The sequence below is a fragment of the Sinohyriopsis cumingii genome, chromosome 5 (genome assembly GCF_028554795.1).
Source record: "Sinohyriopsis cumingii isolate HCF-2022 chromosome 5, ASM2855479v2, whole genome shotgun sequence".
Lineage (NCBI taxonomy): Eukaryota > Metazoa > Mollusca > Bivalvia > Unionida > Unionidae > Sinohyriopsis > Sinohyriopsis cumingii.
The window spans coordinates 113,807,832-113,831,142 of record NC_142965.1 but is presented as its reverse complement, the minus strand read 5'-3'; the positions used below and the strand labels follow the sequence as shown (position 1 = coordinate 113,831,142).

General features: G+C 33.9%; 1 protein-coding gene across 2 annotated transcripts in view; it reads left to right on the top strand.

Moving 5' to 3' along the window:
- LOC149800010 (uncharacterized) overlaps nt 1-23,311 on the top strand; it is a 137,838-nt gene that overhangs the window by 12,124 nt on the left and 102,403 nt on the right. For both annotated transcript variants that reach the window (XM_089959537.1, XM_089959538.1), the window contains exons 6-9: nt 2,735-2,798; nt 3,507-3,587; nt 6,634-6,743; nt 11,295-11,332. In XM_089959537.1, the coding sequence (XP_089815663.1) occupies nt 2,735-2,798; nt 3,507-3,587; nt 6,634-6,743; nt 11,295-11,332 (293 nt within the window). The remainder of the gene's footprint in view (nt 1-2,734; nt 2,799-3,506; nt 3,588-6,633; nt 6,744-11,294; nt 11,333-23,311) is intronic.

Genomic DNA, 23,311 nt, shown 5'->3' with positions numbered 1-23,311 from the left:
CATCTTGAATCAAGGTTTCTTAATTATAACATAATGCATGTGGCATTTGTTTTGATCTGATACATTCCTGGTTTTATTCTCATGCATTATAGTGATTTGGTAAAGTTGTAGAAAGATCAAAAAATATTTTTTTTAAAAATAAATATTCAAATTATCAACACACATGTCTATCTGATGTTAAATAAGGAGAAGTAAAAAGAGAATAAATGGGGAAAAAACAATTTGAAGGATGTTTTTTAAAGCTCAAGAGATTCAAAGGTAAGGGCTTTAGGAGAGGGGCAATAATGGTCTGGATGGCAGAGGGGAGGGAAATGGGAACAGTGGGTTTTACCAGCCCTCTATATATATCTAGCAGAAATACTACATTAAGGAAGAGACAATAAATATGTAGCTTTAGACCCATTATATGTTAAAATATTAGGCTGGCTGGCAGTCATATATGAAGAGTACAGCTTATTTTCAGAAAAATATTTTCTTCCAATTCATCATTATTATTATTGTTATTATTATTCCCTGACTGAAGGTGCAGGAGATATAGCAGTAGGAGTGTCCATCTCTTTGTCTAACTGTCTAGAGACAATCTGTTGTTTCTTTTCTCAAACCTCATATGTAGTTTACCCACTGGTATAAGCAGAAACCAATTAACTTATGGTATGATAGGTCCATGGTCACTGAAACTGAAAATGTGTTTTTCCTTTCTGCATGAGTGTTATTTGTTGTAATTTTCATAAACATTCAAGGACAGCTCTCTGTTGTTTCTTTGGCAAAGGTGGAAGGCCAGTGTTACAGAAAGGTGAAAGGTTAACTTAACTTTAGCCAGCATTTATTATTTTCGTTGTTTTGACTTTGGTTTCCAATCAATCCTGGATCCAATTTTCATCAGACTTCATAAGTATCAACACTTGAGCAGGGGTACCTCCTTATTAATTTTTGAGCACAGAGGTCAAGTTCACAGTAGTTGAAATTGTCATTTTGGGTTCTATATATTTCTGCTTTCCTCAAATTTCCAGTGTCCTGTTTATTTCCAAGTCATATTTGCATTCCATTTGAGAAAGGGAAGCACCATTTTGAGTTTGTGATTGATAAATCCATGGTCAGGGTCCTTGTATTTCAAAATTAAACATTATGTTAACTTTACATTTTGGATAGCTAGTCACTCAGGTTATTAGCCATTAATCAATGGCTATTTATTTAACCATGACTGATCATTGACCAGAAGAGTTTATGCAATGACCTTTCATTTGACATCCATTATCATAAGTTTATTATTGCTACTCCTAAACTATTGTGGGCCCAGGTTGGCTGAGTGGTCTGAAGCACTGACCTTTACCTGTCTCTGCCATCTCACATATGTCTGTGTTGGTTCAGGGCCTGTCCAATGTGGATATGTGAGACCAGTTAAACTGTCCGCCATGTATTGTATAAAGTGTGCTGAAAATGGCATTAAGCCCCATTCCCCAACCTAAACTACTGGGATGATTGCCATCATAAACTGTTACAGATTCAGAATGAGAATCATGTGGGTATGACAACCAGCATATTCATGATACTGTGAAAGAATTTTGGAAGCTTGATCTAATTGACTTTGGGTCATGTTGAAGGTTATTGCATGTATTTTTTTTTTCTGAGCTTATAAACACATTGACTTGTACATATACAAGCACATTTTGGCCAGACTTTGTATTAAGTTGTATTCAAATGAATTAGTCAATAGTTAGCATTCTGATGTAGATTTTACGACCCAATATCATGACTTAGATGTTTTGCTGTACTGGCTTATACTCAAGGTAGCACAAACAAGTAGGGATGGAATTTTATTGTAAAACTGGGCTTTTGGATACATATGAAGAATACCTCAAATGATGCCACATCGATAAATTTAGTCACCCCCACCCCCGAAGTAATACTTATCGAATTAAACAAACTTAGCATTCAGTTATTTTTGTTGTGGGGTTTAATGCCATTTTTTCAGCACACGATAGGCTATATATGGCGGCCAGTATTAATGGTGGAGGAGAACCCGGGAAAACCCCGGAAAGAACCACCGACCCACAAGAAGATACTGGCAAGCTTTCTTACATACCCACATTGGCTGAATCAGAGACTTGAACCCATGCAGACAGAGGTGAGATGGCAGTGATCCATAATGGAGAACGCTTTAGATCACTTGGCCACTTGGGGCCCCCTTTCAGTTATATCATGACTTGTCTGAGACAAGTTAAGTAATCTTTGATCCATTATATCAACTTTCTGGTCAAAAGCCATCATAAAAAGGTTTCTATTGCAATGATACATATTTTATTAACATGTTACCGGATATATACAAAAGTAGTTTTGTTTCCAAATGTTGAGTTTCTCAATAATGATATATTTTCACCACTCTTAAGTTAAACAGAAGAGACATACCTTTTTGGCATTCCTGTGATTTGTTTAGTTAGCAGAGTGGCAGTTCAGTTAGAGGATTGTCATTGATATTATTTCTTTTTGTTGTTCAAGTAGGCACAGGAGTAAACAATTGTGTATTAGTACTGCTCAGCAGAATCTAAATTTCACTTATTCTTGAAGGTGCAGACGATTTATAGCTTGATAATTAAATACATTTTTTCTGTTTCAGCAGAATGAAAGCATTCATTTATCCTTTGCATTGATACTCCACTGATGATTTCTTAACAGTGTGAAAAAAATGAATGTTGTTTATGTATATTTTCTGTATTTGTCTGTGTACATTTTATAGACAAGCGGAGACATTGGAAGCACAACTGAGGACATCTTTACAAGAAACTGAACCCCTAAAACAGGTAATTTGTGTAGAAGACATTGATACATAGATCACTATCTTATTTTCCTTTTATTTTCTTATGAGTACAGTGTCTGTTCATTTGTATGCCTGTCTCTTATCTATCTGTATATGTATATTTCTTTTTCTCTTTTTATTTACTCATCAAATTGTCTGTTTACTGAATAGATTCATAAATCTGTCCACCTGTGTTAAAACCTTCTAACTATCCCTCCTTAACTTAGCATAAAGAGAAGGCTAGTGTCTACATTATTCTTCAGTCAGCTTAATTGAAGGGGAAAATATGTATCATAATGTATATTAAATTGATGATAAAGATCACTATGGAACTACAGCTACAAATTTGAAAGACGTAAAAACAAATAAATACTACAACATGTTCTATACATTTGAGTATTGTCTACAAATTTTGTCATGAAAATTATTGTGGGCTTAAATATAAGCTTCAAAAATAATGCTTATATTTCTTCCACAAAAAAATAAAAATCTGACATGGACTTTTCTTGGATCCTGGAGGGAAAAAATTTTGTCCATAGAGCATCAATCCTTTGAAAGACTTGAGTTCTCCATTAAACTTATAATGATATCTTTATTAACAGCTTAAGCACAGTGCAAGTGGAAATCAATTAGAAGTGAAGTAGCATTTATTAATGATTGGAATAAGGCTTTTACTTGTGCCCAAATGTTCACTGTTAGTATTTATTTCCAGAAAAAGACAGCCCTTGAAGCAGAAAACAGACAGAAGACTTTGGAAATAGAGAGTTTGACAGACAAGATCAAGTCAGTAGAGGTAAGTAAGATGCTGGCTATGTCTTACTGAAAGTGCAATTTAATTTTTAGTATCTGTGAATTCATTTATTTTCATGGATGTAATATTGTGTGGGTTTTTGGAGAAATCGTTTTTTTCTTTGGTACTTTAATTCCTGGAATGGAGAAAGGGTCCTATTGTTTCTACACCAAGATTATTTTTCATCGAATCTTTCAGTTCGTGGTTTGTCACAATCATGAAAAGCATACAGAGTGGTACCTCATGAAAACAATGAATTTACAGTACTTTTATTAAGCACATTATTATATATTATAGATTTAACATTTTTAACACTAGAAACTGCTGATTTTCAAATTCTGAATATTTTCCGTCGCTGTTTGTCAAGAAATATACTTGTTCACTTGCACTCTTGTCACAGAGCAGAAGAGCTTATGCAACTGCATTTCATCCATCACCCATCATCATCCAGTGTGTGTTGTGTTGCATCAGTTTGTACAAGTCTGTTATTCCTCCTTCTCGGCTACTGGAAGAGTTGTCACAATAATTTATGAAGACATTTTTCCCTTGGTCTAGTTTGGACCTAAATGAAAATAGTTCCCCCAAGACATCCAATATAGCCGCAGTTAAAGCCATTTGTAAATATTGCTATCATTAATCCTTCTGCAAAGACGATTCTGTCGACATGTGGTTTTGACTAAAAGACTTCTTATAATGTTTTGTAGGTTTGAAATGGTGCCTCATTGGCATTCAATGTTATTGCAATTCCTACTGAATGGATGGTGATATTAACATGAGTTATTAACAGAAATAAATCTTATGATGTCTGGTTCATCCTAAATGAAAAATGTGCTTCTTCAGAGATTCATTTTAAAAATCTTGTTATTGCTACTTCTTCTGAGTGGATGGTCATATTGGGATGATAGTTACACTACAAGACATCTTTTGGTGTCAGGTTGCTTCAACAATGAAAATATGCTGGATAGTTTCCTCCCTTGTATTATTATATAGTACATGTATGACAAATAAATTGTAAGCGATCATACGTGTGATGATGAATAAATATAACATAAGCCTCATACTGTAATCGTTATTCTGTGTCTCATATTGGTTGATGTGGATAAGATATTGACTTAGGTTTTTTGGTTGTACTGGTTTGTAAATATGATAACATGTAACAGGTATGAATGGATGTTTATCACCTCATTTTGTGCTTTTTTTTAAAACTTAGCTTTAACCATTTTAGTCATATCGCTACGATGTTTGGAGTGTAGTGTTTATAGTGATGTCTAGCACTGGGGAATCATGCCACAGACATGTAGCATGATGTTTCACCTGGCCACATTATCCTGACATCATTCCTACCATTCCTATGGTCTTAATGCCAAGTTACAAACAAGGCAGCTGCTAGTATCACTTTTGAATGTACTGTTCGTGATACTCATGTTGAGATATAATTTCACTAGAGTTGCTGTAATGCCCCAACGTTTTTGTCGTAGAAACAAATACCACTTATAATTCATTTTAGAGTAAAGGCATTAAAAGAACATAGACTGATTCATTCTGATGGATGTACTCAACACATTAGGTGAAAGAAGTAACACTAAATGGTCCATATGTTTATATTATTATTTTGTTTGTTATTTTATTAGATAAAACAGTGGTCATGTTAGGGGGTGGTTTGAGCAAATTAATCACCCAAGTTCATGTCAATTTTGGCCGTATCCACGAGAAGATAAAGTGAAATTGACTTTACCTTTTCTTAAGTTTACATCTGGTTTGGTTTTGCTGTTGAGTACTATAGTATTCTGAATACAATAACCCTATTGTTTCCCACAGATCAGTGTAAAACAGCCACAATATAGCATTTTCATGCTTTGAAAAACTGTTTTGTCAACAACCTGGGTAAAAAATTAATAATCGGGTACCTGTTTTAAAAAAAAAAGTATTCCAAGTTCAGATTGAGACACAGAATAACAATTACAGTTTGAGGCTAGCGTCAAGTACACATTTTTTCATCATCAGTGGGGTTCGTATGGTTGCTTACAATTTACTTGTTTGTGGCCCTGGAGTGAGTATTAGCTGTTCAAATAAAATACGCTTATACCTCTCTTTGGGGTTGGCATATGTGAACTTATAACAAAGCAGTTTTGGTTCACATTTAATACAATTTCCCTTTGATCCGTTACCAGGGTAACAAATCGTTAGGATTGATGGGTGCCCAGAAGAAATTTCTCAAAATGTTGACATCTCTGTTTGTTAGTTTAATGATTATTCATCTCTGCAATTATATTTCAATCTCCTGGTACAGTCTACACAATTCCCACCAGTAATACACATATGAAGCTTAAAGAAATGATTGAAATTCCACTCTTTTGTTTCCTAATCAGGACTAAATTATTCCTCCATTGAGATTTATAGACTAATTGCTTTTAAACTTTAAAAGGATAGAGTCAACTTTTATCTCAGTGTGTCACCCATGTTTGTTAGTAACCTATTTTTGAGGTTACCTTTCTTTTCAAAACCAAAATATAATAAATTTGCTTCATCAAATTAAGGAAAAATGAATGTTTTCAGAAAGCTGGATCATTATTTCTTAATTATTATCCTATTGGGAAAAAGATATAATTAAATGGCCTTTTTATGTGACAGTTTCAACAGTCTGAATTTTGACCATTTTTTTTACTCCCTTCTCCTTTTTCCCCTGACTCTGGGGTAGGGGGATAGGGAGGAAAAGTAACTTTGCCCAAAAGCCTGGGTTCAGCTTGGTTTTTGAAAGAAACATATTTTTGGATTCTTTGGTAGCAAAATATGTTATCCTAATGTAATGTGTTGATATAAGTATTATTGAAAAAACAATTGACTAAAATATATGATTTTCCCATAAAATCCATATACTTTTTATATCAAATGCCCTACAACATTTGCATGATTTGGCAAAAATTATATCTGGGAGGCACATACATGGGCAAATGGTCCATAGCCCCTCTTATCCCCAATTCTTGCCTATCTCAAATCCTGATATCTCCTAACAGATAACGTAGACTGAGTTTCCTACATTTTATTTCAGAAAACCTGCCAGCAGTATCAGCTGCTTTCCCAAAGTAGTTCTGATCAAAATGAAAAGTATGGGGAAGAAAAACAGGTCCATCTCAAGAAAATTCAATCTCTCCAGAGCAGGTAATGTGATCTTATTCATACACAATAAAGTTACAGTTATGTGGATTATTGGCTAATCTGAACTTTAGTCATTATCTTGGATAGTTTTTTTTATTGATAATCTACCTGAATTGTGTTTTTGTTTCATTTCCAGTGGCAGTCAGCAGTGTGTATTGTTTTAAAGTTTCTGAAGGTTTTATAATTTCTACATCATTTGCACCATTGAACAGAAACATTTGTGCAATATAACTATATGCTTCAAGTGTCCTGATATGCTTGGATTTGATATCTTTTCGTCATAAGGAGAAAGTTGCTTCATTATAATGGCAGTCAGAGGTGAAATGGTGTTCCAAAAAAACCTGTCAAATTTGGCACCATGATTTCAACATTAACATAAAAGCAATGATCTCTAAGAAAGATTTCATGTATTTTATTCATGGATGAAAAAATATTTTTTAAAGAACAATAAACAATATATAAAAGTTTATATATCAATTTTATGAATTGATTGTGTACGAAAAAGTGGCCAGACAATGATAAAGATTTAGAAGTTCTACATGATCGTCAATATTAAATTCATGATCACCTGAGTTAAATGCATCATGCATTAGTACTATAATATGTGATTTCAATTTGTATATTGTATGTGTGTTGCATTAGGTAAGTTACAGAAATGGATAACTATGACATGTACACAGGTATCCCATCATCCCAACTTTGTTATACTTCATGATCCAAAAACATTTAAATCAAAATAATGTGATATTTTGAGAAACTTATTTCAAAAATGAAGCTATTATTGAGGAAGTGAAACCATCATAATTACTACACTTTGTTACAACATGAAGTTATCTTCCAGTTTAACACATCTCAGCTGTGAGAAATCTTAAATCTTAAATAATTACATTCTTCATCATTCAATGAAAGTCTGATTCTTATGTTTCTTTTATAGGTGCAGCAAAAGCATAGATCAACATTAATACATATAGAAAACTAATCTGCCAGTAGTTGTGCTAAAAGTGCCATTAAAACAAAGAAGTGTTATGGGCCTAGACAATTCATTGTACATTTTGCTTCAAATATAGGGCCCTGTGTAACTCTATTGCTCTCTCTTATTTAATAATATAATACTGAAGTTTTTAAGTTAATGCCAAAAGCAAAGATAAAAGTAAATGTGCTTGGCCGACATCATGGATACCTCTGCTAATGACTGACTTTAGAGTGAAAAAATAATGACAAATGTTTATTTTAGATCAGCCAGATGTAGATATATAAATGCAGTAATAATTAAAATACCTCCAGCATGCACAATCAACTGTCATAATTTTTGCATCCCTTGATAGCAAAATAATTCAAAAATTTGGGCTAGTTTTATGCTGTCATTTTGTTACATCATCTTCATTTTCCTTGATGCAGCTTTTTGTAATTTTAGCAAAGTTAAGAGCAACGAAATACATCAATAAACACTTATTAAAGACAAAATAGCATATAATCAAAGACTAGAAAAACACCTTTAAATTTTGCAAACTTTTAGATCTATAAATATTAGCCACGCATAAAACTTTTCCTGCCCACCAAACCTTGTACTATTTATTGTCCTGTATAATTACCACAAAGACACCAGGAAAAACAATAATAGCCAGCAGATAATAAAACGTGCTACAACCTTTTTGTTATACAGATACAGCCTGTAATCAAGGTTCATGCTTTAATTGTAATGAATTTAATGTCCACAACGTTATATGCAGAATCCATTGGTTCACATTGGGATGTTTTTTTGTGGTGCTGAAATAATTCTCTAAACAAACACAATATCTGGAGTACATGAAACTACCCTACATTTTTAAAACATGCGCAGATATTGCCATTTGACTACAGGCTCTTACACATTGTTCATGTCCGCAGAATTCCAAAGTTTTTATATGCGGAACCAAATGTGCCTATGATTAGAGGAGTGCCAATTGTGTTCACATAGCAAAAGATTCATCTGAACCAAAGATAAAATAGTTTAATTAGACCATTGGTTGTACTAATTTTAATGTTAAAATTGGTATTCTGAAGAAGAGATGTTCTTTCACTTTACATTTATGTAGGCTTGGTTGAATCTGTAAACATGGCAGATACATGGCCACCACATTTCTTGACCAACATACCGTATTACTGTTTGTACATTATAAGAACTGCATTTAATTTAGAATTTAGTAACAGATTTGGTACTTGTATTTAATGCAGAAAACTTTGTCCATGTGCAGCAATTACTGTGTTTGACTATTTCTTTTGGACTATCATTTTTGGTAATGCTAATAACTAAAACACAAAAATTCATTATCTCTCTGTTATCTAATGTTATTTGCAGATTTGTTTGACATAAATACATATTTCTCTTTCCTCATTTATTTGTTTTGCTTCTTTTTACATTTTATCTGAAGTTATGGATTTTCCAATATCACATGTAATGTTTCATTTTAATTTATTTGAACATCTATAGAGCATTTGCCATCGAAGTTGGGATTTGGTGTCCAAGTTATGTGTTGCATAAGTAGTTTTTAAATAAAATATGGTTAATTAACATATAATGTTTTTTCACATTTATACCTGACCACTGGATACTGGCAAATAGCGCAGATCAGATTTAAGAATAAAATAGTTCAGAACTTTTAAAGTAGGAAAAAGTTAATCTTGTATGTGTTCCACAGATAACAGGGTAAAATTATATATGTTCTTTATACAGTGTTTCCCTTTATGCACATTTGTGCGTCTGGGACGCACGCTGGAGAAAATTGACGCACACATTTTGTTACCGTGCGTTTTTTTGACGCAAAGGATTTTCATAATATGATCAGGATTTATTTAATACCCAATGCATTGGACAATGGATGGCATCGTACATGCTTCGCGTATAGGCATTGACTGGTTCCCTGCTTTGTTTGCTCCCTGCCTTGCGATATTCTCTATTCGTATAGCAAAGTGCAATGCAGGGAACATATAAAACAATGAACCAGACTAGCATAAGCAATGTTATGATGGAGTAGCTTCCCCTAATCTCGCGAGCTTCTCGCGATTTCCATTGAGCTCAGCAAGCTGTTCTAGATATTTAACATCAAACCTCGTTGCACTAGAAAGTGATCGCCAGATTAAAACGTCATGCACTAAAAACATTAGCGAAGAAAGTGAAAGAAGCAGAACACAAAAGAGTAACTGTGGATCTAACTTTAATGAAAAATGGAGAAAATTATTCCCTTGACTGGAATATTCATTATGATTACCGGTGTGACTTTGTGATTGCAAAGACTGCAAAAGTGAATAATCCTTTCGTGACAGGATTTTAGAATTTTTAAAAATAGGCCCTCGTTCGCCATAAGATATCTGGAGAACACATTATAACCTAAGACATTATTACACAACATAGAAATCAGTAAACTTGCAGAGGCAAATGCATTAGTTGGATTACAAAGTCAGCGGGTCATTGCAGATTTTGTTGGTTTTTAACTTTTACTGCAATAAAAGAAAGATCTTAAAGTTCAAATTTAACTTATTAGAAAGAAGATGAATCAGTATCCTCCTTGATATTTGGATAAATGTGTTCTAGGATGAAGTACAATGAAACCTATGATAGCACACATTTGATGAAAGGCAGTAAATTAACTCCCATTTGGTTAAAAAGATTTATTTGGCTTTTTGTATTGGCTTATATGTAATTTGTTGGGCTATAATATTGTTGAGGAGACTGTTAAAAGTACGACTTTAAAAGAAAAATGAACTAATAAAATTATTCTTTGAATGGACAATGCATTTGTTTGTTAATTGTGCATGTTGGTGTATTTGTACGTTTAGAGAAAGAGAGAGAGAGAGAGTATGTTGTGCAAGTTGCACTATCCTATTTCAAGCTGAAAAAATACGAGTCATATGGAAATTTGTCAGTACATTTTTGACCCCCACATTTTTTATTTGATCCCCAGTTTTGACACCTAGGTTTTTTTTGTACCCTCAATTTTACACCCCTGGGGGATACACTGTTTATATGTCAAGCTACTCCCCTCCATCAAGTTTCACAGAAATGGTCTGTTAAAAATGCTGTGAAATGAAATATTCTGTATTATTATGCTTGTTTGTGCCTATATCCACATGTAACTTGTGCAAAAAGAGGACACCAAGTTATATGCGCAACTTTTTCAATGTGTTGTTTTTCTCATCATGTTTAAATCAAAATATGAATCAGTTTTATACATATTTATAAAATGTAAGCTTAAAGACGTGCAAACCAGTGCATATAAATGTTGTTTACATGTATTCAATTTTTGGCATATATGTAACACTGTTGGGACTCTTGATCATGGCCAAGCACAAATGACAGTAACATAAAGAGAATTATAATATTTTATTTGGAGAAAAAAAAGTGTATTTTAAAGAATCAAGTCCTATCTTTAAGATGAAATTATTTTCTCTCAAAAACAATTCTGAAATTTCATCAAACACAGATACATAATTATGTTAGAGCAGAATGTTTAAAATGAACACGTTAAAAAAATATCTATAAAAAATTAACAAGTTTTAGAAACTCGTCTTTTTTAGCAATCAGAAGCAAGAGACTCAGCTTGAAAAATTGAAAGGTAAGTTGCAAATTAAAATTGTTCTCAAAATTTATGTTATTTTTGGTCAATAATTTTTCTTTTTTACAAATTATAAGTAACGTGTGTGGTTAGGGGCATACAAATTTGGATTACCAGATGCCTGTGACTAATCCCGATTCTCAGCCAGGCAAATGCCTTACAGCAAGAACTCAGTCCTAGATAGGCGTATTTATGCTTCTAAGAAGACAGTATAATAAACCAGACAAATTATTAAATATCATGAGATGGCTTTAACCACCCAGATGTGTGATGTTTTCTCAGGTTCTCTTGGTCAGACAACTGTCCTGCAGCCATTAGACAAAACATTGTACTACAGCTAAAGTTTAGTCTGACAGTTGTTATTTAAAATATTAGAATTCTGGCATGCTCTGTGTTTTGTAGCAGATTTATTGCTGTCAACACAATGTGAGATTACCTGTCTATTAAGAAATGTCAGGTTGGAAAAATATCAAAGGAAGAAGACATAGATATGGTCAGAAGTTATCAGATGAAAATTGGTGGAAAATTCATTTGTTAAATACAAACACATGAACAATTTTCAAATTTTGATAATCATTTCTTTTTCATTAAGTATCTGAGAACAAGAACATTCGCATAATAAATGGACTCTAATCAGTCCATATAGCTGTATGTAGTGAGTTATTAATCAGTCTGAATTAAATAGATAAATAATAAAACTTGTTCTAGTTGTTCCTGTTAACTTTCATTACATTAATTTTATTTTGAAATTTATTTACTTAAATGACACTTTTTCATATGGGCCGTTATAACCCCCATCTACGTTTTCTTCATGTGATATATGTTACAAGTATGAGGTGGCTTGATTTCTTTTCACATGCTGGTTGTGATGGAAAATAAATAAATATCATAGAAAATATTATGTGTATTTCTCATATTTCATGTCCCTAAACTGTCATAAATAATTGCTTGTAAGGTGCCCTTTTTTAAAAATAAGTTTGATTAGTGCAGAGTATGTTTTGTCTTATAAGAATGACATACAGTTAATAAATCATGGGGTAATGTTGGATATTCTGTTGTTTGCTATGCATAAAAATAACATCAAATCAAATATTTTATGTTTTAATGCCACTTTTCCCATTCAAAAATACACATGAACTGTCTTTGTCTGTTTCATGATGGTATTAGATGCATGATACTTGTATCTACTGTTACTTGGCTTTTAATTATTAAATTCAATACGATACATCACAAAGTGACGTATCCATCAATGTTGCTTACCATGGGTGTTTATTAACAAGGATATTGCTTCCATTTTCATACAAGTCTGAAAAACCTGAATTTGTATTAATATTTGTGTTTGCCATGTTTTAAACACTGTATTTGATGCAATAGAAGCTTTGATTGAATTTTGTATATTACTTTTCCTTAAGTTAGATTTAAGTCCCAAGTGATATTTCCTAAGTTTTCTGCCAGCACCTGTGGCCTAATAAGCCCTTGGTTTGAAGGCAGCCCTCACATTGTTTTCAAGTTGAAGGTCCTTTTGATCATTTTAATATTTGTTCAGTGCCCAGTAGAATTCTACAACTTCCAGTGCCTCTTTGATCTTAACCCCTTGAGTTGTAAAGGCAGTATCTTCTTTGTTTTCACATTTCACAACCCTTTGATCAAGCCAGAAGTTGGATACACGGATGAATTACACATACACAGATGAATTACACATAGATACATGGATGAATTACACATATATACACGGATGAAATACACATACAAACACAGATGAATTACACATACATACACAGATGAATTACACATACATACACGGATGAATTACACATACATACACAGATGAATTACACATACAAACATGATTTACACATACATACACAGATGAATTACATATACATATACAGATGAATTACACATACATACACGGATGAATTACACATACACAGATGAATTACACATTCATATACAGATGAATTACACACACATGGATGAATTACACATACATACACAGGTGAATTGCACATTCATACACAGATGAATTACACATGCATACACAGATGAATTACACAGATACACGGATGAATTACACATACATACATGGATGAATTACACATACATAGATGAATTACACATACAAACATGATTTACACATACATACACAGATGAATTACATATACATGCACAGATGAATTACACATAGATACACGGATGAATTACACATACATACACGGATGAATTACACATACATACACAGATGAATTATACATACATGGATGAATTTCACATACATAAATGAATTATACATAGATGAATTACACATACATACACGGCTGAATTACACATACATACATTGATGAATTACACATACATACACAGATGAATTACACATACATACACAGATGAATTGCACATTCATACACAGATGAATTACACATTCATACCCAGATGAATTACACATTCATACACATATGAATTACACATACAAACACACATATGAATTACACATACAAACACATATGAATATGCTCAGTGATGTTGCCTGTGACAGTTCTGAAGTCCCATCTGACTAATATACATGTGGCATTCAAAATGTTTACACATAACTCATCGTTTTATTTATTGGTTTGGTGATTCATATTGATTTCAAAGGAATACATGCTCTGGTTGGTGAGACTTCCAGTTAAACAGTTTCAAGATCTTACATATATGCAAATTTACACACAAATGCATATGCAGATTTCCTCTGAGACATTTGTTTTTTGCATTTAGCCATAGATAACACTGTAAGATCCTTGCATGATTAGTCTCATAGATTTCATTAGCTTGCCATAAAACTCTGGAAATAATTTAGTCATCATCTGAAGATGTACATGTCAACAAAATCTCTGTATTCATGCAATTTTATTGGGGTTACTGTCTTTTTTTACTTGGAGCCAGATGTACTGTAATACAGAATCTTGCGAACAGCTGGACTCAACATCTGAAGAAGATGACCATTAACTTTTATACATGACACAGCCATTATTTGAAAGTGCATGTTTATAGTCATTTTGCTCTCATGGTTTTTATCAGAGTTATGGCCCTTGTAGTTGGATTCATTGTAGGATAGAATTTTGTTGTTGTTGTTGTTGTTGTGGGGTTTAACGCCATTTTTCAGCACGATAGGCTATACATGGCGGCCAGTATTAATGGTGGAGGAAGAACCCGGAAAACCCCGGAAAGAACCACCGACCCACGAGAAGCTACTGGCAAGCTTTCTCACATGCCCACATTGGCTGAATCTTAGGCTCGAACCGCCGCAGACAGAGGTGAGATGGCAGTGATCCGTAACGAAGAGCGCTTTAGACCACTCGGCCACTCGGGGCCCCCATAGAATTTTGTAACTGCCATTCGCCTTGCATATTTGTATAGATCACTGTGAATGTTGGTACATATTATGGTATGGTCATTGCATAAAATTCGAAATTTTGAAATATCTTTATGCTCCTGTTAATTTTATCAGAGTTATTGGCTTATAACTGGACATTTAATGAATGTATTTAGTGAATGCTACTACACTTGGAGATTATACTAGATTCCTGTCGTCAGAATATACCATGCAAATCTGTCATTTTACTTGCACCATTTTTAGAGGAGTTATCTGCTGGTCATGTATTGTTTGGTGGATTGCTATTTGACTCGGTCAATATTTTGGTCATAACCTGAAGATGCACATTTGAAAAAATCACTTTGCTCTTTAAATTTTGATAAGAGTTATTGACATTTCATACTTGCATCTTAATGCAGTGTAATGTCGAATTTTGTGAATCACAACTATTTTTACAGATCTCAGTGGATCTCCATGAATCTTATGAATCACAAATAGTCTTACAGATCTCAGTGGCTCTTCATGAATCTTGTGAATCGTAATAGTCTTACAGGACTCATTGGATCTCCATCAACCCTGGAAAATGTTATATTCATCAGAAGATGCATATATCAATAAATCAATGTGCTTCAGCAATTTTTATGTGAATTATTGTCAGTTTTACTTGAAACTAAACACATTACATGACAGAACATGTGAATACATAATAATAAGAATAATAACGAGGACTTTGTATAACACCTAATCTTTAGAAGCTCTAAGCGCTTTACAACATTAGACAACACCTATAAGATAAAAAACATAATGATATGATTACAAAAACAAACACCATGAAATTAGAAAACACATCATGTCTTTCAAAATTTACTTGATCACCATGAAACTTGGGAGATGTTTTGATTATTTGAAGATGTGCATAAGAAAAACATATATGCCAAGACTAAAATAATAAAAAATCTCCCAAGCATAGGTATTTCCTGCTAAAACAACATTCATTAGACTGTTTACAACTATTGCAATCCACCAAGCAAGTTGTTATTGCCCTAACAACTGATCAAATCATGGTTCTTTACACATGCTGATGTATTTATTGTATTCACATAAGTTGTTTTACTCCTCATTATTTCAATATTGAGTATGTCTCGTGTATAAAAAATTGCAGGCAACCTGACAACTATAAAACATTTCTTGAACTATTTGAAAATATAATAATTTTGGTATGAAAAAATATGTTTGCAAGTTCAACAGTACATGGATAGATGAATTTAAATGTGCAAAGCAAATTGAAGAGGGAGAAAGCTTTGTGTACTTCACAGCTTGCAACACACATCAGAACATTTCTAGTGGGAGGATAAATGATCTTACAAGGCACTTGAGAAGTATGCAGAACAGTGCAATAGAGAAATCCTGACATAATGCGTATGAAATGATGCAGACATTTGCTCCAGTATTAGTAGACAGTGTCACTGAAGCAAGGGTTCTGTTTGCTAAGATTGTGGTGGAGCATAATTTCCCATGCTTGGTTGCTGATCATTTTAATAAGCTGTTTAAGGTTATGTTTCCTGATTCACAGAAATATTTGCTGCAAATGAACTAAGGTCACAAACATTATTAACAATGCACTTGGTCCATGTATGATAATGACGTATCTATACTATGCAAAATGTTTTCAGTGATGATGGATGAGTCTAATGCCAGAGGTGATGAAATGTGTGTAGCAGTTCTTGAAAGGGTGTTTAACAGTGACATTCACAGATTGACAACCAAATTCCTGGATATACCCACTTGTAATAAGTTCTCCAAGAATATTTCTCTTAGACTAAGGCCCAGGGCTCGTGACTTAAATAAACTCACAAGCCCTGACTGAAATTCCACAAGCCAACATTTCCCCTTTTTCAAATATTGTCCACACAACATTGCAATAGCTACAATTTGAATATAAATTAAATAGGGATGAAAGGGGTTTTGAAGGTAATGCAGAGTTCATCACTACACTTGCTAGGAACTGGATGGTCCTGGTGCTCAAACTTCTCTGCTGGATTCTCTTAGTGTATCCTGGTCAGAATTGAGTTGATGCAATGCCATGTCAGTGTGTTTGCAGTATGTGCAATTAATTAATAGCCTAACCCCATTGTCTTTCTTTTTTGTGTGGCTGGCATGGCTCACAAAGTAAAACTTTGTCAATAAAGAGTTCTGGAATTTATTTTAGTTTGGCTTTGCTGATAGCTAATTGCTTCCTAAATTGGTTAAAAATATGAATTACACTTGAACACCATTCCAACAATTGAAATGATCATGCTTTGCATTCTATATAATAGTATGCAGTAAAATATGATTTAAAAATAAACATTGTCCCAGTTCACAAACTTGTCAGATATATGATGCATATGATAAATATTCTCATTCAAGAAGACAGTGACATGTAATAACTTTTGTTCTTATACACACAGCTATCATCTCTTTGATTTACCTATAATAGGTCATTCCACTTCCTAGTCCTGCCTATGCAGATTAGCACAATGGGCTCACCCACTGCAGCCTTCAAATACATCTCACTAGCTATTGTCAATCAGTCAAGTAATATGTGAAATGATGGTTATACCTGACCTCTTTGCCTTTAATTGCTGCTATTTAAACTGCCCATCAGTTCCAATAATGACTGTTCACCATTGATACACGCTACATGTAATGGGCATACACTGAAAGTGGTTTTTTTCTTCTATTTTTGAAGATTACTGAAAATTATGTTTTCTCAAAACCTGGCTCTCTGGGTTTCAGAGCACTAAATCCTATTTTTAGCATGACATGCCATACTTCAAATGGATTAAAATCAGATCTCAGTTTCACGTTTGGATTGTCCCCACGTTATGCCAGGTGTGTTAACATTTTGAAAATACATTTAAACATTTCATCAGCATGATCAAAGTTTCTTCAGGCAAATTAGAATTTTTTTTCAGCAAGCCTAATGGTACCTCACTTAGAATACAGGATGGACCCAATCTTAAGGGGACCCAGGCATGGGGCTGTCAGATTTTTGGAGTACTGTTAATTTTGGAACTGGTGAAAACTTTCACTATCACAATTACAGTTCCATGCGTAGAGATTTACATAAGGAGTTCCTGGAGTTTACCAACACTGAGGAGCACAAGCTAGTCAAGCATTATAGCACAAGGTGGTTGTAACTCTGGAATGCATTGCACACTTCCTTCAATATGGTCATCTATTCAGTCATATTTCCAGAACCACAAAGATGCTGAGAAGATGTGGATCAGAGTGAACAGATGATCTGAGAACCTTAAAACCCCATAGATGAAACTGATTTACCACTTTATTCTATACATCATGGACCCACTAAATGATTTTAATGTTCTAGGCTGGTGATCAGATGGTTGGATACCACCATGTGGAGATGGAATGAATTATACGGAAATTCTATTGAAAGTTTGTGAAGATGAGTGCTATTACTGCATCAGCTAGCATTAGGTCAACTTTTATGTCGCCAGAAAACTAGCATGACAATTCTTTCATAGCAGTGGGTATGGAAGCCAGTAATTTTGTTTACAGCATCCCAGATAACATATCTCCATCCCAGCTGAGATGCTTCTTCAGGAGTATGAGGTCTTTCCATGAGGATGTTACAGCATAGATGATAGTTAAGTTTCCATTTCATGTCCAGACCATGAAGGTCATTGGTTACCTGAATCCTTGGAAGAAATATGAGATTTCAGTAGAAACTGTGCTTCAGCTGAGTGACAGACTAAGGTACAGAAAATGACAAACTGTGTGATCTTGAAGATGACTTCAAGCTTTCCCCTACTTCAGACCTGCCCACATTCACATATGGAGAAAGACTATTGTCTCTATTCTGGGTAGACATGAGCAGAGTTTCCACACCCTTGAAGAAATCCATATTCCCAAATCTAGTGATGCTTTCTTTGGCAACACTAAGCTTGCCAAACATTATTGCAGACCCTGATCACTGCTTTAGCATGTTGAGAAAGATTCAGACAGACCATATTGGAAATTTATGTGGAAAATCTGTATCATGATTAATATCATGAAATATAAAGATGCAGAGCATCTGTTTTGAACTCAGATCTTTTAATGATTTGTGTATTTCTACAAAACAAGCTTCTCTACAAGACTGAAAGACAACACATGTTGAAATAGATAACTAAGTTTGCTTGTGTATTTGAGGTACCAATATATTATTAGTTTTTGAAGCACAGTGACTCTTGTGAAAGTTCTCAAATTATTTTTTGTGAGATTACAAAAACAGCATATGAGAAAATTAATGAAGTCGAGCAACTAATATTCATTGTAGTGAATTTACATACTTTTGGTAAAATGTGCATTTTCACACTTAAATTTATGAAAAAATGGCTGCTATGCTAATTTCCCTGATTGTGAAGTCTGATCTCCCTGATTTGGTAACAGAAAACCTGGTATCTGTGAAAAAACATCACTGCGCTTCTGTGATGATTTCAGTGGAGTTTCTACCTGTTGTGACTTTTTGAGCCTTTTGTAATGTGTGACAGAATCTTGTGAACACAACAAGTTTGAATGTTTTCAGTGGATTGCCATTGTTTATCAGGCTTGATTATTCTAATGATAAACAAGTTTGTTAAGATTGGATTTAGTATAGCAAGTCTATGAAGAGTCTTTGTGCTAATTTTAGTGTATCTCTGTAAAACAAAGAAATGTTTATAGACATGACTGTGGTTTTGTCAGACTCTTTGGGTTCATTGCTGCACAAAAGATGGAAAAAGGTTTACAGCTGATTTTAGGAAAATCTTTTTGGTTTTTTCATTCTGCAGATTTATTATTATTATTATTATTATTATTATTATTATTAATTTTATTATTATTACCAACAGAGTAAAATCTACAGAATGGAAAAACCAATAAGATTTTACCAAAATAATAATAACAATGTGGACTTAATACAGTGCCTGATCATTAGAGCTCAAAGTGCTTTACATTATTAGATAACACATAAATACATGTACAAGATTACAAAAATAAACACTGTGAAAAACATGCTGACAGTAATCAAGGAAGTAAAGATTATTAAGCTTTTAGTCTGTTCTTATAGTCAAAATAGGTGAGTTTTAAGAGCACTCTTCAATGAAATCACAGTGTCCTTGTGCTTAAAATCAATGGGCAATATATTCCATGTAACTGGGCCCTGGTACACAAAGGTATCTTGTTCATATGACATTCCTTTAACAGTGGGAACAATGAGAACACATGTGTTGGTAGAGGAGTATAAATATCTAGAACGGGTGTACACATGGGTGGTGTCAGATAGGTGTACTTGAACTGGAGCCTCTCACTGAAATTGTAGCATAGTGAAAAGATTTTGTATTTGATTCTGGATAAAACAGGTAGCCAGTACAGAGCAGGGAAGGTGTGTTCAGTTACTCATGATAAAATGGATTTTCCAAGCAGCTGTATTTAGAAGTTTCTGTAGTAGATACTGAAAATAACCTGATAAAATGATTTTTAATAGTCCCATCTTGAAAGTACTCAAGAACACACAAGTGGTTTTTTTTTACATGTGAAAGAAAATTGTGAAAGGAGCTGATGCATCTCAGTTCCAAGCATGAAGCACTGCGTTCATTAGTACTTTCAAGACTGGACTATTGTAACTCAGTTCTGTCTGGTTCATCTCAATATCTACTCCAGAAACTTCAAAAAGTTCAAAACAAAGCTGCTTGGATCGTACTTATAGTACCACGATCAGAGCACACCTCCCTGCTGCTCTGTACCCTAACTGGCTATCCATTTGATCCAGAATCAAACACAGAATTTGTTCTGTGTGCTACGTTTCACTGTCGGACTTTAGTCCAACATACCTATCCGATCTCACCCATGTGTAAATACCAGCAAGATACTTACGCTCCTCTTCTGACAATTGTATACTTATTAATCCCACTGTGAAAACAAAGTCATATGGACAGCATTCTTTTACATACCAGGTCCCAGTAACGTGGAATGAATTGCCCACTGAACTTAGATACAAGGACACAGTGATCACATTCAAGAGGGCTCTCAAAACTCACTTATTTCGACTGCAAGAACAAACTTAAAGACCTAATAATGTTTCCTACCTGAATAATTCTCAGCATGTTTTTTATTTATTAATGTTTTTCTAATTTCATGGTGTTTGTTTTTGTAATAATATTGTTATATGTTTTTTATCTTATAGGTATTGTCTAATGTTGTAAAGCGCTTAGAGCTTTTAAAGATTAGGCGCTATACAAAGTCCTCATTATTATTATTTATTCATGGCATGTTGGTATGATGAGAGGGTACTGTGAAGACTGACACCTGACACTGACTATGTAAATTTAATATTGGCATTGCTGATGCTTTTTGTTGGAGCTAAAGGATGTGATTAAGAAAGTCTTTGCATGGTATATCTTCAGTCATTTGCTGCTTGTCCTCCATGACTTCACATCCGAAATGCACCTCTCTATGCCTTGGATGGTAGCCTCAAGTTCAGTTGGGCAGCTAGATTTGTATATTTGAGTAACATCAGTGTACAAATGGTGCGGTATCACATGTCAGTCTATGATACTTGAGAGTGGCTGAGTGTATACAATGAAAAGAACAGGCCTGAGAACATAGTTTTCCATTTACAGAAACAATCTGTGTCCTATTGACTAAGTAGAACTTTAACCATGGTAAGACTGTATTGTGAATACCAAATACATGCTGGAGACAGTGAAGTAATATGTCATGCTCTATCATGTAGAATGATACAGAAAAGACTGAGAGGGTGAGGAATTTAATCTTGCCACTATCCGAAGGCTAGAGAAAGATGTAGCTAGTCTCAGAAGGGTAGTTTAAGTACAATGGCAGGAATGATATGCCAGCTGTTTATTGCTAAAAAGACTATTTGAATTCAGATGAGATACAATTTTTGATAGAACAACTTTTTCCAAGATTTTTTACACGAATGGGTGGTCGAAACAGGATGGTAGTTCTTTAAATCTTTGTGGTCAAGTGTTGTTTTATCCAACCAAGTCTTTACAATGGCTGTTTTGAAAATGATGGCAATTCCTTCAATAAAAGAGAAGTATTGATAACAATTTAGTGAAGGCAATAATGAATTTGAGCACCCAAGCAGCAGTGATGTCAAAATCAGATCAAGTTCAGATGACTTTGGGGTTCTCTTCACCACAACTATATGTACTAAATCCATGGAGACATGTTTGAATATTGTTAAAGTTTGCCATTGCTATTTTGTATCACAACTGTATGTTGACGATGAATCAATTGAAATTGTCTTGTCAAATTTATCTCTAATGGATTGTACGCTGTCGTGAAGAAATTTGCAAAACTAGACTGGCAGAACTCACAGGATGGCCTGCTGTCTACTGTCCAATTGCAAAAGTTTATTATCACTACTTCTCCAGAACTGTTGGAAAGTTACCATGAAACTTGACACACACATTCATCCCGAACAATATTTGTTCCAAATTAAAAATAGTGTATTTTGAACATCCAGTATGGTTGCCACATTGTAACATCTTGAATTGCCACTACAGCTGAATGTAAGGTCATATCAACAATGGGTTTTCTTGAAAATGATACCTAGTTTGTCCTGAATAAAAATGAATGATGCCAATTTGACATCTAATATGGCCACCTTGAGAGCCATCTTGTTACAGTTATTCATCCTGAATGAAAAGTCATATTTACTTGGCTTTTTTTTACTGGAAGTATTCTTAGGATGTCTAGTTAATACTGAATGATAATGGTGCCAGTCTGCCCTTCAATATAGTCTCTATCTTAAAAATGTTGTTATTGCTGCTTTTTCTAAATGTAAAGTCATATCAACATCACTAGAGGACTTCTTATGATGTCTAGTTAGTTCTGAATGAAAATATCATAAGGTGTCTTTTAGTGAAAACCTTTTAAGATTTTTGAGATGACCACTGTCTAAGCAGCACCATCTCCATTTAAGACCAACTAGACCTTGGCAAGTTTCTCATAGTCCTTGAAAATTCCTTGAATTTGGGCTTGGGTCTTGGAAAACACTGATATTAGGGCTATTTTTGATTGAAAACTCCTTGAATTTGTTAGAGAACATCTTTGATTTTGTTTTAAAAACACTCAGTATAATCCTAGAATTTGTTATGTTATAAAAAAGAATGTTTTAATTGAAAGCAAATATTAAATAAGGTGGAATATTGTGAGCTTCGCTTTTTTGAAAATAAAAATGACATGCATATATATGGTGTCAGCTAAACAAGGTTATCACAAACCTATAAACTATAAACAAGAAGCAGTATGTACAATTAGAAGTGGGGCATGGAGTAAGCCTTTTTAGGGAGAGAAGTGGAAGGCCTTATGTACTTCCTGTGATTGTGTTATAGCCATTTCATGCATGGGTGAATCTGCCCTAAAGTCACTTTTAAAGGGCAAAAAACATACAATGCATACTCTTAACTCTGAGCTTTAAGGTAAATATTACCATTTATATATATATATATATATATATATATATAATATGTGCTAATATACCATACTTGTTACTGAGAAGTGAGATTTGCCAAAACCCCACCCACCTCAGAACTTACAAAGGTCACTTGAACACTGCTTTTCAAAGTATG